At 40.0% G+C, this 16,073-nt stretch overlaps 1 protein-coding gene across 2 annotated transcripts; it reads right to left on the bottom strand.

Annotated features, from left to right (window-relative positions):
- Positions 1-251: 251 nt before the first annotated feature.
- Positions 252-15,840, bottom strand: GINS4 (GINS complex subunit 4). Of its 2 annotated transcripts, none has more exons than XM_043986810.1 (9): positions 15,654-15,840; positions 15,243-15,333; positions 11,354-11,459; positions 7,820-7,906; positions 7,170-7,283; positions 6,233-6,330; positions 3,109-3,197; positions 461-551; positions 252-362 (listed from the first exon to the last, which is right to left on the bottom strand). In XM_043986810.1, exons 3-9 carry the CDS (start codon positions 11,447-11,449, stop codon positions 266-268), a joined length of 672 nt encoding a protein of 223 aa, XP_043842745.1. In that variant the 5' UTR covers positions 11,450-11,459; positions 15,243-15,333; positions 15,654-15,840; the 3' UTR covers positions 252-265. The 2 variants fall into 2 exon arrangements, with proteins under 2 accessions (XP_043842745.1, XP_043842744.1); XM_043986809.1 differs by lacking the exon at positions 15,654-15,840 and adding an exon at positions 15,502-15,552.
- Between the last annotated feature and the right edge of the window lie 233 nt (positions 15,841-16,073).

Here is a 16,073-nt window from a genome sequence, read left to right as displayed (position 1 = left end):
TACATTAAGAATAAAGAGAGTGATGGCTCCACCTGCTGACAAAGGGATAAAATAGCAGAAGAGTAGATTTACAGTATTAGAATTTCTGCCTTCCTTTTTAAGTCTGACATAGTCCATTAGCCCTACTGAGAAAGGTTTGAAATATGTGCATAAATGTCACAATTATCATTAGTGAAGACAGATCCCAGTTCTCTAGGATATTTCGGTAATTTCTTCAATGAACTCATAGTTTTATTGCCAGTTTTTTTTTGTTTGTTTGTTTGTTTTAAATTAGTTGTACAGCTCCAGAAGCCACCAGAGGTGCAATGGTTTTGTATCTGATCAAGTGTTGAGAGCCCTCCTCCAAGTCAATCACATATTCACTGAAAGAAAAAACAATACAGATTTGTAGGAAGACTAGAACACGGCTATTTTTCTTAAGAATATGATTTTTTGCTACTGTGAAAACTAAGTCACCTACCTTTGTTCATCTGTCTCTGGCTCTACCAAAATGTTTTCTTGTCTTTCCTTTACTTTCAGAAACACATATGAATCTAAATCAGGTTTGGGAACTGCCAGAAAAACAATGAATGATTGATTAATGGTAAGAAAAGGGGAGACAGCCTAATGAAAACAATATAAAAAATATCTTTTCTGTTCCATTACAGTGAACACACTCATTCAACAAGTATTTACTGAGCACTGATGATGTACTAAGTACTGTAAAAGATATGAGCAAATGGTTGAGACTGACCCCCTTGAATTACCCTTAAAACAATGCCTCCCCCAAAAAAAGAGAGAGAGAGAAGGGAAAAGAAACCCTCTCACAGGAAACAATTTGCAAGAAAAATAAGAGAAAAATCAAAATAATGTATAAAGAAAATAGTATAGGGTAAAAGCAGGAGAAATATCCAGAAGGAAATAAGACAACAACCACTCCTCTAAAACAGAGAATGGACTAAAGGAAGATCTGTCAGAAGATAGCTAAATAAAGAATTCAAGAAAATATATGAAAATCAACTTGGTAGAAATTTGAAGCTGAAACTATCCATGAAACAGTGGATGCTCTTAAGAGCAGAACAACAACAAAAAGAGCAGAACAAGAGATCTATATCTATTATCTATATCTCTACAGATATCTATCTCTCTATCTGTGTATGTATATATGTATTTTAAAGCATACTATTAAAGAGCCTGAGTGGGGTCCAGTCCAGAACTATGCCCCAAATCACTAATAATCAAAGAAGAGCAAATTAAAACACTTAGGAGATAGCACTTTACATCTGAATTGGCAATGATATGAAAAAATATAATTTTGCCAGACTTGGAAAAAAAGCTCCACTCCAGTGACTTCAAAAATTTAGAATTATGCAAAAAAAATGTATAAAATTCTTCATACTTTAAAAACACGACGAGGCAGATAGAAGTGAGGATTCTTTTGTCTCAGAATTCACCATGGGAATTATGGATCAGTCCCAACTATACAGAGGAATAATGCAAATGGAGCCTAGAAAAAGCCCCTCCCGTATGCCCAGTGCATTCGTGCCTCTGAACCATTCCTCTGCCTGGAATGTCCATTCTGTTCCTTTCTAATCCTTTCTGCCTATTCAAATCTTGTTAACACACAATTTGGGAAAGAGAAAAAAATTCAGATTGCTAGTTTTTTTGGGAAGATAATAAGTATTTGGGCTGTGCTTACAGTTCTGACACTGTAACCATGGGGCAGCATCATGGACTCAGCCCACAGACTTAGGCTGGCATATGCAGCTAAATAATGTGGGCAGAGAGTCAACCAAGGACAAGCCTCCAAGTCTGTCCCTCTGAACCTGTAGAACCTTCCGGCTCTGGGTTGGGGGCAGCAACAAAGCAGAGTTGCTTAATCTGTAATGAGCAAGTTGCTTAATCTGGTAATGCTTCAGTTTGCTCAATTGTAAAATGGGGATAATAACAGCATCTACCTCCCAGGGGTGCTGTGAGCATCAAATAAGATATTTATAAAATGTTTAGCACCATGTCAGTGCTTAATAAATGCTTGGCCCTTCCCCTTCCCTACTAAAACAACCTGGAAAACAGGTCAAGAAGATGCACTGATTGCACTCCCTAAAAAATAAAAACCATGAGAAAAAAAAAGAACACAGATATCCTATTTTAATAAATCTAGGAAGGGGCAGCTAGGTGGCATAGTGGATAAAGCACTGGCCTTGAATTCAGCAGGACCTGAGTTCAAATCTGGCCTCAGACACTTGACACTTACTAGCTGTGTGATCTTGGGCAAGTCACTTAACCCCCATTGCCCCCACAAAAACAAACAAACAAACAAAAAAGAAAGAAATCTAGGGGGCAGCTAGGTGACAGTGAATAAAACACTAGTCCTGGATTCAGGAGGACCCGAGTTCAAATCCAGCCTCAGACACTTGACACTTACTAGCTGTGAAAGAAAGAAATCTAGATCTATTGAATCAGAGAGCTAAGTGAAAAATAAAAAGAATCCATTGGTCCCTCCTGGGGACCTCCTGAAAGGAACTCCAAAATGAAAACTCCCAGGAATATCATAACCAAATCCTGGTTAAAGAAAAACAAAACACTTCAAGTAGCCAGAAAACAAGAATTCAAGTACAGAGTCATAGTCAGAATCACATAAGATTTGGCAGTTACTGCCGAAGAGGAAAAGGACTAGGAATATAATATTACAAAAGGCAAAAAGAGAAGGCCTTTAAGCAAGAATAACTTGCCCAGAAAAGGGGGGGGGGCGGGCAAAGATCTTTAATGAGGGGTGGAGAAAGGGGCATCACTTGAACTTCACTTTCATCTGAAGGAGGGTAGAATATACACAGAGTTTGGTGTAAAAATAAACAGAGAAACAGGAGAAATTGGGGAAAGGCTTTTTTTATTTTGAAGTTCATTTATGACTTACTAGTTTCTTTTTCTGCAGTTAGGTAATTTAAAATTTCTATTTCTGGTTCTATTAATTTGGGCATTTTATATTTTTTTTCCAAAAGCATCCATTTAAGTTTTCAGTCTTATTGACATATAGTTAGACAAAAGTTTCTAATTATTTCCTTGATCTTTAAAAATTTTTTTTTGTGAAGTTAAAAAAAATCACAAGATGTTGAGGGAAGTTCCACTTACCTGACTTTAGGAGATCCACCTTTTGTAGGTTAGGGGGCATGTGCCTTAAGGCTACAGTTTTCAGATAGGTTTCCATGTTGGCCATGTACCTGAAATATGCAAATTGACTCATGATGTAGGTAGTTGGAAAGAACTGCCATTTACCACATGCATAGAGCAATGTACTCCCTGGGTACTTAACAGGGGGGGCTTCAGAGTTCCACAAAACCTTGGTCTTATTAGCCAGGTTATCTTCTGGCACATCTAGTATCAGAGTTGGAAGGGCAGGTAACTGAGGAAGAATATGATAATGAATATGAGTGAAATCATTCTAAAAAGATAGTTTTAGGGAAGGCTAAAATCCAGTCAAATCAAACAATGATTGTTAAGAACAAAAAGGTTTTTTTTTTAGCTATATAGAAAAGAAGGTAAAAGGAAACAGACTACTTCTTAGAGTTGATAAGATGATTATTATGAATAGAGATAAGGTAGAACTGAACACTATTTTCCTCAGAACAGGAAGGACAGACTCAAAAAGGTCACTGAAAAAATGAAACTTAAGACTGAGGGAGATAAGAGCACCTACCGTTAGCATATTCAAGTCATTTGGCCAAGATAAACTGCACTATATCCTAGAATATCAAAAGAACTTGTAGATATAACTGCCAAACTCATCAATGACTTCTTAGAAAATGTGCAGAACAGGAGATGTATTGCAAAAGATGGAAAGGAACTATTTCAAACTCTAGAACTGTGAGCTGGAATTTACTATCTAGTAAAATTCCAGCAGTAAAAGAGTGGGTTATGAGGACTTAGGGAAGAGTGACCACTACAAATAAATGTCGGCTCCTCAATATCTATACTGTTTCTATCTTGAATGCATAAGCTTGGTGGCATGTCTCCCCCATTAAAATGGGAACTCCTTGAGGGCAGGGAATGTGTTTTTGCCTTTCTTTGTTCCCAGGACTCAGCATAGTGCCTACCACAGAATATGTAGTTAATATATGCTTGCTAACTGACTGAAGAACAAGTTATGCTGAACAAACTAATTTTCTTTTTTGATCTCATCACTGGACTGGTAGGTCAGAGAATGCTATACTCTGTGTATCTGAATTTCAACAAAACATTTAACAGTTTTTCGCAATATCCTTATGCATAGAGTTGAGCTAGATTATAGAACAGTTATGTGAATTTCGAACAGGTTAACAGATTTGATTTCAAGTGTGTAGATGCCCAATGGGGCAATGGCAACCTATGTCTTCAGTCTGGCTCTGTTCAACATTCTGACCAGTAATTTGTATGAAGACATAGAGGGCATGTTTATCAAATGTATAGATAACATGACTCTCAGGGAGATATGGAATATATTAGATGGCAAATTTGAGGTCGAAAAGATCTTGGGGGGCAGCTACGTGGCACAGTGGATAAAGCACCAGCCCTGGATTCAGGAAGACCTGAGTTCAAATCCGGCCTCGGACACTTGACACTTACTAGCTGTGTGACCCTGGGCAAGTCACTTAAACCTCATTGCCCCCCCCCCAGTTTATCTTTTAAATCCCTCCTTTCCAAGTTTGTGGGTTTTGTTTTGTTTTGTTTGCAGGGCAATGAGGGTTAAGTGACTTGCCCAGGGTCACACAGCTAGTAAGTGTCAAGTGTATGAGGCCAGATTTGAACTCAGGTACTCCTGAATCCAGGGCTGGTGCTTTATCCACTGAGCCACCTAGTTGCCCCTTAGGTTACTTTTATAGAAGTATTTATTTCACAAGATTGTTGGGACTAAAGCTTACTAGGTTTATGAATTATGAATTATAATTTCCAGAACAAAGGAGGTGATAGGCTCAGCTTAATTTGTCTTGTTCAGACTATATTTAGACTATACATTCAGACTATAGTGTGCACAGAGGACCAAATTCCCTAGGAGGTAGGTGCTATTGGTACCCCATTTTATAGGTGAAGAAACACAGAGAGACAGAGATTAAGTGACTTACCCAGAGTCACACATCTAGTTAAGTGTCTGAGGTCACATCTGAACTCAGATCTTTTTGATTCTAGGCCTACTGCTCTATCCATTGAACTATCAATTGCCTCTATAAAGCTAAATTCTACTGCTAGTTCTTTAGGTTAATACTGTTAACCTGGAGAAGACTTAGGGTGGACATGAGAACTGCCTTCAATTATTTGAAGAGCTGTCAAATGGAAAGAAAATTAATCTTAATCTGCTTGGCTATAGTAGGCAAAATTAGAAATCAATATAAATTTCAGACAGATTCAGGCCTAATGTAAGGAAAAACTTCCCAACTACTGTATCTATCCAAACATAGAATGGGCTACTTTGGGAAGTAGTAAGTGGCCCCTCAGTGGAGGTCTTCAATCAAAAGTTGTATAATCACCTGCCCAGTATAACGTAAAGGGGATTATTTTTTCAGTTCCGGGTCTGAATAGCTGGACTCTGAGGTTTTTTCCATTTCCAGTCTTAAGATTCTGTACTGTAAGGACACAGAACTATGGAAGTAGCAAAAAATAGCTAAGAGTAGTAGGAGAATAGGAGAATTCTGATTTTTTGACTCAACTCATACCACCCAGGAATCAGATGAAGCATGAGGGATTTTTTTTTTTTGTGGGGCAATGGGGGTTAAGTGACTTGCCCAGGGTCACACAGCTAGTACGTGTCAAGTGTCTGAGGCTGGACTTGAACTCAGGCACTCCTGAATCCAGGGCTGGTGCTTTATCCACTGCGCCACCTAGCCGCCCCCAGCATGAGGGATTTTTAACCTGGAGAAGAGATGACTTAGTTTGGGACATGATGATTATATCCAAACATTTGAAAGGTTTTCATGTGAAAGAGAAATTGAATTTGCTCTGCTAAGTTTACAGGGTGAATTATTAGGGAGGCAGATTTCAATTCAACAGAAGGAAAAAAAAAACTTCTAAAAATAGAATGGGCTGACTTGATAAAGTAATGGGTCTACTAGTAGCCTGACTATGTTTTGTTTTTTTTTAATCGATGAAGGTCTCTCTTCAAGTGGAATCTGAAAGACAACTGTCTGTGATGTTTTAGCCAGGACCCAGATTGGGTAAGGGTTGGACTATATAATGTCCAAAATTCCTTCCAACTCTGAGATCATATGACTTACTGGTCACTCACTCTTTGGCAAAGGCAAACTCTTCTGGGGAGAGAATGGAAGGCTCTCCTTTAGAACGTGTCTTTTCCTTTTCAAGGACATGAGGGAAAAACTTCTCTATCTGCCATGGAGAAGAAAAGTTATTATTCACTAAGCTTTCATTATCAAATAACTTCTTTTCAAAGACAGACACACCTTAATTTATTATGTTTATTAGAAATAAGATGCCCAACATTAACCATCAATACATTTATAATAATGAAAACCTTTTCTGGTGGCTGAGGAGTATAACTGGTAACATCAGAATCTTCTTTTTTTTTCCCCATATAAATATTTTATTATTTTCCAGTTATATTTAGAGATGATTTTCAACATTTGTTTTTATAAGATTTCTAGTTTCAAATTTTTCTCCATCCCTCCTTTCCCTTCCCCCCTCCCCAGGACACCAAGTAATCTGATACAGTTTATATATGTACAATCACATTAAACATATTTCTGCTTTAGTCATGTAATGAGAGAAAAATCAGAGCAAAAAGGAAAAACCTCAAAACATCAGAATCTTCTTAAAGTGTTTTATTTATTTTTATTAACATCAATATAATCTAAATGACCACAGGGCTCAGAAAACTGACTATGCCATTAGACATTTCTTATTGTATCTGAATGACATTCTCTAGTCAAAAGGTATACACTTCCTCATGGTCTTCTTGAACTCTATTGTTTAGTAAATCCCAATTAGTATTTCAAACCTGCTTCTCCTTTACTCAAACAAGTCAAACCCATTCCCCTTTCCTTTAGTGCAAATAACTATCAGCTTCTATTCCACTTTTTTCATAAAAATCTTCACCTGATTCCTTACTTCCTGAGGACTTTCACATACTACAAAGCACTTTTTAGGGACCTTTACTATATACAAAATATATACAAAATTTCCCTAATGAAGATATCTTAAAATCTAACCTTCATCAGTCGACACCTCAGGTAGCTGCTGAGGACGTAGCGGATTCTTTCAACCTCCATATGGTGGATGCTAACCTTCAAATCACCCTTCTTTGCTCTTTTGAGATTCTTTTCCTATGAAGAACAAACTCTAATGAAAACATCCTGATTACTAAGTGTAAAGATATCTTTGAGCACTTGTAGTTTATCAAAAAACCAAAAACCAAACAGAAACAAACAAAAAACCTTCAGTACTGAATTTAAAACACCTCTGTATTTTAGGATACAGGAAGTTTTTTTCAGGCAGAAAAATCAGAAAACTGCAAAATGCTTTACGTTTGCATTAGTTTTTGGATTGAATTTATTTGTACAAATTCTGAAACCTAAATATCATCAGAAATAGGAAATGAGAATCATACTTCCAATAATTAACAATGGCTAGCCACAGATATTCCCAAATAAATAAGCTTAATGATGACAATACAGGAAACACAGGGACAGTACTGGAAAGATGCAAATACTGGTTTGGAAAAAGCTAAATGTCAGATCTTTGATGTCATCCTGCCTTTTTGCTAATGATATCCTGAAAGCAACCCCAGCTCAGGTCACCTAATTTAACCAAAGCCATCTTGCTTTCTCCTCTTTTGCATCCTGAGACTAGAAGATCTTACCATATGATCCAGCTGCTCTATGACACACTCAACAATTTCACACTTGTTCTCCAGTAGCTCAGGGGCAAATTTTTCATTTAGCCAGGCCTATGGGAGAAAGCACAATAACATAAGTACTCATATGAGAGGCCACTAAGACATTCATAGAGGAGTAGAGGCAGCCCCCACACCATGAAAATCTTTGAGGTCTTACACAAGAAAACTTATTTTCCCAGCAGTTGAAAGTATTGCATGAACTATGAAGATAAAATTATGTTTGAAGACTGCTTGGATGGATTTTCCTTTTCTCCTGATTTTGGCTGGAAAGCTGTGTTCACAGACCTCACATTTGGCATACACAAAAAGGACCCTTTACTTCAAAAAAATCCATCAGGGTGATTTACCTTTTACTCTGACAGTAATGCTGCCTGAAGGTCAAACAGTACTTCTCGGGGGCAGCTAGATGGCGCAGTGGATAGAGCACCAGCCCTGGAGTCAGGAGTACCTGAGTTCAAATCTGGCCTCAGACACTTAACACTTACTAGCTGTGTGACCCTGGGCAAGTCACTTAACCCCAATTGCCTCACTAAAAAAAAAAACAAAAAACAAAAAACAGTACTTCTCACTAAGTAGTAGGAACTGTCTCTAGATATTTATGCACTGGTGACATTTCCCCATAAGTTGGCATTTCCCATCATGAAGTGGTGCCATTACTCTTACCATAGTTGAAATAACAGCATGTACATTTACATATCTTTTCATTCATAGAGCTCATTCTTATGATGTGAAGAGGAAATGGCTATTATTAGCAGGTTTTACTGTTAAGAAAACAGAATGAAAGGCTAAATAATTTTTAAAGGTCTAAGAATATGACAGGGACCACAACGGAAATTAGTCCTCATCCCCTAAATATGCTCATTTATTCATTGTTATGTCTTAATTCTGAGCTGGAGTCTGTCAGTCTCCTAAGAGATATTTAGCACATTTGGTCTACATTTATGTACTTGACCATCCACAGTTGATTATGAATATCTATATGATAATTTTTCTATTACAAAGAAAGATTATTATTATTTTTTTAGCATGTGGACTACATGAAGAATAGACCTAATTTCTTCCCTTTTTTAAACTGAATTCCTTGTCTTCCAATAAACACCATTAACAAACACTAAGCACATGAATGCTTATCATCACATTCCCCAAGAATTAATCAAGTACTTGTGACGGTCTATAATTGTACTACAGATTTATCAAATTAATTGCAAAAAAGATGAAATTTATCCACAAATAGCTTATAGTCTAGGAAAATACACTCAAAGATGCAGTAAAAAGAAAAGTGATTTTTGTCAAATATTTTAAAAACTTGTATCTATAGTCTTTTTTCTGCCTTTTTGTAGTCAATTCAATAAAAATTTACTGAAGATTCTACTACATGCAACCTCAGCTAAAGTCCCACTTCTCTGCTTTATCATGGCTAGAAATGATGCTGGGTTCTTAAAAACCATGCCACTGAGCACATCTGGAAGGCCTTAGACCAAGCTTCACAGATTTTAATGATAGGCCCAATGTGTGGGTGAATGAGGCTCATCACCAGAAAGCTGTTTATCAGGTAATGATGAACTAATATTTTGGTTACTATAACTTGTAAGAGGGAAAAAGTTACAATCTGATTTAGTGGAGGTAGTACACTGATAAAATCAGAGATCCAAATATCAAGGCAATATACTAGACATGGAAGAAGAAACATAGCCAATGTACAATTATATGAGGAACATAAAATACTAAGAGGATCATTTCTGCTTGGGGGTTGAAATTAAAGAAAGTTATATGGAAGAGATAGCATTTGAGCTAAGCCTTAAAGTATAGAAGGATTTCAACTAGAGAAATGAGATGACAGAAATAGAATATTATTATTCTGGGCTCAGGGAACAGCACAGAGTTGATAAAGTGTGGAATGCATGTGGGAGGTGGTGAGGACTGATTGTGAAGGGAAATAATGATAAGACAGGGTTGGAAAGGGAGTCAGATTATAGAAAGGCTAAATACTAAGCTAAGGAGTGTGAATTTTAGTGGTTGGTAGGCAATGGAGAGCCATTGGAATCCTTTGATCAAGGGAATGACATGATTAGTCCTGCACACTAAGATAGGGTGGCAGCAGCTGAGCATGTACTGGAAGTGAAGACATTGGATCAGAGCTCTAGAGCTGGAAGGAGGCAATCTCATACACATTAGGCCGACTGTGGCCCAGGAAGATTAAGTGACTTGTTCACAGTCACAGGTATGTGATAGATGTTAGAGGTGGGTTTGAACCCAAGCCCTCTGACTCTAGTGCAAGTGTTCTTTTCATTGTACCACGATGCTTGGAAATATTAAGACAAGAAGGAATGAGGGTCTGAATTATGGCAATGGCAAGGTGCTAGAGACATTTCAGGGGCAGAATTAACAGAACTCCCTGGCTAATTTGATGTAGATTTCAAAGAAGGTATCAAAGCTAGATTTCAGGAGACAGATAATGGTATCATTAATAGAACTCAGGATAGCAGAAACTACACATTTTGGGGGAAGAAGACAAGAATAACTGGACATGGGGCAGCTAGGTGGTGCAGTGGATAGAGCACTGACCCTGGAGTCAGGAGGACCTGAGTTCAAATCCAGTCTCAGACACTTTACACTTACTAGCTGTGTGACCCTGGACAAGTCACTTAACCCTCATTCCCCCCCCCCCCCCCGGCCAAAAAGCAAAAAACAAAACAACCCCCCCCCCCCAACAAACAAACAAAAAAAGCTATGGGGAACAGGTACAAAAATAGTTCTGGAAGACTAACAGTGGAGGAAAAGAGCTTATAGGAAAAACATGAGGGAAAACAAGAGGGAGCAAGAAGATAACTGCCAATTGTCTCTTAAAGAAAAAGACAATTTAGCACTGTTTTCCTATCCCCAGTTCTGTCTAGTGAGTCACAATAGATGCGAAGAGTCCAGCAGATGTTAAACATAAACAAGTTTTTCCAACAGTAAGTCATATAATCAGAAATCCATGTGCATAGACTGAGTAAGTTCTTTACAATTACTAATCAATACAAGCCTAGTAGCTTGATGCTTGATGGCAGTCAGATAAACAGTAACTGAAAGATTAGATCCTATGGGTCTTCTAATTTATTAGTGTGCTGAGTAATCAGATAAAAGTTTTTGCCAGAAAAACTCAGGTGAGCTGAATAAATTTGGCCCAGAGACCTGCAAGCTGGATGGTTAAGGTCTCTATAGCACCATCTCTGTCACTACCACGAATAACAAAACAAACTGGGTCTTTGCTTCTCTTTAACTGTTTCGTCAAATATGTCCAAAGGTATTCCTCACTATTACCATCAGTAGGGGGTAAGACTTCCTTAGTGGGACAATGGAGAGTTGAAGGATTTTGTTAGATATCAGAACACTGCTTGGGTTAGATTGGTCCCTGTGTTCTTGAGATTAGCCTTTATTTTGTTCTTGTTATTTCTAGACCCATAAAGAGAAGAGCATGTAATAAACCTAAGGTTTAATTCCCTTTAGGATGCTTACCTGCTCCAGTCTTCCAATAAGCTCAGCAGGAGTTAGTACCACCTCTTCACTACCTCCATCAGAGTCTTGCTCAGTGAAATCTGTCTCCTCTGTCATTCTCTGAAATCTGAAACCCAAAGAATATATTAAAGTATACCTTTTATCATGTAATAATAAGAATGATAGCTCAGTTTAAAGTTTACAAAGCCCTTTCCTCACAACTCCTTGAGGTCTCATCCCAAATGAGGAAATTGAACAGCAGTGTGATGAAGTAATGAGATTTAGCAGATACTCAGACCCACCTGAAGATTAATCTAGACTGATTGACTCAAGTGAGAGTGATTAACTGCTGATTAGCCTACTTCAGGTTAACTGGATTGTACTCACACCTTGAGAACACCTTCAGAACCAATGGATTTGGATGACGCCAACCAATCAGCTTGAAGCAGTGTGTAAGGACCGCCTCTGTTCCAGACCTATAAAAAGCTTCGTGATTGAAGCAGGCTCGTGGAAGAGAACTGGACCAGGCTGGAACTCTAGGCTAAATAGGCTTTTTTCTTAACTTTCTGAACTCCATGGGAATATCTGTGTGCTTTAATAAATGTTTAATGCCCAAGGACTGGTGCTGAAGCTTCTAATTTAAGGCGACCACAATTTAGATTTTAAACATCACAACAGGTAGGTGAAATGACTGAGAGAAAAGACCCTATTTGGCCTCTTCTCAGAGCCCATGAGGCAGAGAGTGAGTCTGGTTTTAGGACCTACAGCTTTGTTGCCCCAGCCTCCCAGTAGGGGGCCAAACAGCAAACAAGACTCTGAGGAGTCAAAGCACCTGGGACTTAGGCCCAAGCAGGGTCTGGAATAGAGCCTGCATTTTGTGGGAGTTGAGCTAGCGGGAGTTCACCTTGAGGTGCTCAAGGTGATCCCCACATGACAGCAATGTTCAAACCCGACTTGTTTGTTTCTTGACAAGTTATGTATGGTTACGTGTGTTAACACAGCACTGTTCTAATGAGGAATGGAGACATTCTTGCCCAGAATAAGGTTAAGGCCTAGTGCCGCAATCTGATTGGTTAACAAGGCAGTCTGATTGGCTGACTGATACAATCTGATTGGTCCTTACAGTTACCATATATGGGAGGTTTGTACTATATGCTGTGATTAGTTGTTTTTGTTATGCTGTATGTAAATGGGAGCTGTAATGTGATTTGACCAGAGGGACCCTTGAGGGGTATAAATAGAGGTGAGGTACACCTCACTTCAGTGCACTCTCTGGCACATTCAGAAGAGTGCCCATCTTCAAAGATAAATAAAGATGCCTTCAAACACACTCTGTTGCCTGCTTGGATTCTTTGAGCTTTGAGCTGCTAACAACACTTGAGCTGTGCAACACTATTCAAGCTGTTAGCTGCATTTCTTTTTTCTTTTTCCTTTTTTGTTTTAGTGAGGCAATTGGGGTTAAGTGACTTGCCCAGGGTCACACAGCTAGTAAGTGTTAAGTGTCTGAGGCCAGATTTGAACTCAGGTACTCCTGACTCCAGGGCTGGTGCTCTATCCACTGTGCCATCTAGCTGCCCCAGCTGCGTTTCTAACACTTATTATGATTGGGTCTGGAGATAAAACAAAACAAAACCCTCAGAGATCATTTCATGCAATCCCTTCACTTTACAGATAAGCAAATTGAGATTTAGAGGTAAAAACTTTCCTAAGGTCACAAGGAATTCAACAAGAGATTCTCTGATCCCAAATCAAAAAAAATTATTTTTAAAAATCACTTAATCTTTCTCTACCACTCTACATACCCTATTGTACAATTTTTAAAAACTCTCATAGTAAATATATTTAGTCCAGCACAACAAATTTCCACATTGCCCAAGTCCAAAAATGTGTTTCATTCTGCATTTTAAAAAATCACCTTTCTGGCAGGAGAGGTGTGTGTGCGCTCGCATCTTCAGTCTGCTGGACTCATGGGGCATCACTGATCAGAGTTCTAGTCTTTCAAAGTTGTTTTTCTTTATAATATTGTTGTCATTATATAAATTGCTCTCCTAGTTCTGTCCACTTCACTTTGGATCAGATCAGAGAGGTCTTCCCAGTTTCCTCTAAAACGATTTCATTTTAGTACCAAAATATTTCACTACATTTATATGCCATAATTTGTTTAGCCACAAACAAATTTGGGGTACAGCAGTTATAATGCTTGATCAAAGAGTAACAATAATAGTTAACATTTATATAGTGCTTCCTATATGTCAAGCATTTTACAATTATCTCATTTGAACCTCAGGACAGCCCTGAGAGGTAGGTGCTATTATCATTTTCATCATACAGATGAAGAAACTGCTTTGTCCAGGGTCACATTAGTAAGTGTGTGAGGCCAAACTCAACTCAGGTGTTCCTGCTTCCAAGACCAGTGCTCTATTCACTGCTTCATCTAGCTGCCTAGATAAGCATAGTTTAGTTTATAAGGTGAAGTTCCAAACTGCTTTCCAGAACATCTAGACAAATTCACAGCTCCAACAATAGAAGGCTAATGTGTATCTGCTTTCTACTTAAAAAAAATATATATATATATATATGTATATGGGGGCAGCTAGGTGTCGCAGTGGATAAAGCACTGGCCTTGGATTCAGGAGGACCTGAGTTCACATCCAACCTCAGACATTTGACATGTAGCTGTGTGACCCTGGGCAAGTCACTTAACCCCAACTGCCTCACCAGAAAATAAATAAATATTAAATAAATAAATAAATAAAATCACACACACACGTATCAGGGGCAGCTAGTTGGTGCAGTGGATAAAGCACTGGCCCTGGATTCAGGAGGACCTGAGTTTAAATTCCACCTTGGACACATGACACTAGCTGTGTGCCCCTGGGCAAGTCATTTAACCCTCATTGTCCTGCAATATATATAATTGTTATAAGTCAGATGGATGTGAGGTGTAACCTCAGTGAAACTGCATTTCTTTAGAAGTATCCCAATGTACCATGAAAAGTTAATATTTTGATATCTGGCATTTTATATAATTCTTTACATAAAAAAATTTCATTTGATTTTTACAATAAACATAAAGTAAGTAGTTCTAATATTATTAAACCTACCATAAATGAGGAAACAAGCTCAGGGAGATAAATCAACTTCCTTAAGAATACTGAGTGGGGCAGCTAGGTGGCACAGTGGATAGAGTACCTGCCCTGGATTCAGGAGGACCTGAGTTCAAATCCAGCCTCAGACACTTGACACTAGCTGTGTGACCCTGGGCAAGTTATACCTAATCCACGAATATTGAGCTAATAATAAGTTGGACAACATAAGGGATATAGGGATGGGGAGGGGGAGTGTACAGGGTGGAACCCTGGTCTTCTGACTTTACATCAGTTGTCCTTTCCACTAGAACAGGTACAGTTGGCATATGGCAGAGTAAGGACCTTAATCCACAATTAGGTCATCAATCTTCAGGACTGATCACCTTTTTTTGTGTCTTAGACCCCTCTGAGAGTCTGGTGAAGCCTTTGGGCCCCTTTTCAGAATGTTAAGTGTGTAAAATACAATGCATTAGGATACAATGAAAACCAACTATAATAAAATAGGTAATTTTCCCCCATCCAACTTCAACGTGTCAGATTCCAAACCCCGAACTCTATCCACAGACCTAAGGATCCAGGGACCCCAGCTTCAGCACCTCCGACGGCCCCTCTCCTCATTCATACTAACATGGGAGGTACCTTTGTGGGTGGCATCGCCAGTTCAGGGACCATCACACAAACCCTGAGGTATAGGGGCTTTGGGCCTCTGGCTCCAAGCCCGGTTCGTACCCTCGTTGGCCACAGGATCACGGGGACGCTTTCACTTCGCCTCTCCGAGTCCCGATCGCCATCAAAAAACCGGGGCTGCGCGTATTACCTACCTCCCGGGGTCACGGGGAAGCTCCAGTGAGATCCTACGGCTAAAGCGCTTCGCAACGTTTGCAAGCCTCAGCTGGCCGGACGGAGGAACACCTGGATCAAGAACACCTGGATCAGTGGTCCAGTCCCCAGGGCTGAAACAAGCCGCAGGTTGGGGAGAATGGAGGGTGGGGAAATCCCTGATCGCTCCTCCCTCCGCCTGCCGGGCCCCGCCCCCGCCCCCGCCCCCGCCCTATTCCACCCCACCCCCATCCCTCGGACCCCGGCTCCGGGCTTCCATTCAAGGCCTATGTCCCGATTCCGAGACCAGGGGAGAAGACAACGAAGCGGCGAAGAGGTCGATGTGGGGTTGAAGGGAGCGGGGGGATGGTGGGAAAGTGGGGAGAGAGGACGGCGCAGCAGCTCTTCCTTACCTGCTCTCTTCCAGACAGCTCCGTTTCCCGCCTTTCTCTACAAAACTTCCCTCCCAGGAGCTGACGTCACCACGCCAACGTGAAAGCGGGGCGTGGGCCAATCATAGCTCGAATGCAGATTTCCCTCGGGCCGCCCCCCCAGGCGTTCTTCGACTGGAGGGAGGAAGGGAGCCTCTGCCGGCACTCCCGAACGCGCTCGGCATTGTTAATTGAGGTTAGCCCCGCCCTCCCCGTCCCCAACTGTCCCCCTCGCTCCTTCTCCTCCCCGGCCAATGAGCGGCGCACAGGGGGTGCGGCCTGGGGAAGCTGTAATTCGGCTGGCCTGGAGGGGGCGCCAGAGCACCGCGGCTGGGAAGGGGAGGGCCCGGGCATTGTCTATGCTATGGGACTGTATCCTGTTAGGGCAGGAATCCTTTGGAC

The sequence above is a fragment of the Dromiciops gliroides genome, chromosome 2, assembly GCF_019393635.1.
Source record: "Dromiciops gliroides isolate mDroGli1 chromosome 2, mDroGli1.pri, whole genome shotgun sequence".
In the NCBI taxonomy this organism is placed as follows: Eukaryota; Metazoa; Chordata; class Mammalia; order Microbiotheria; family Microbiotheriidae; genus Dromiciops; species Dromiciops gliroides.
Note: the sequence above shows the minus strand (reverse complement) of the source record. Positions and strands in the feature narration are given on the sequence as shown.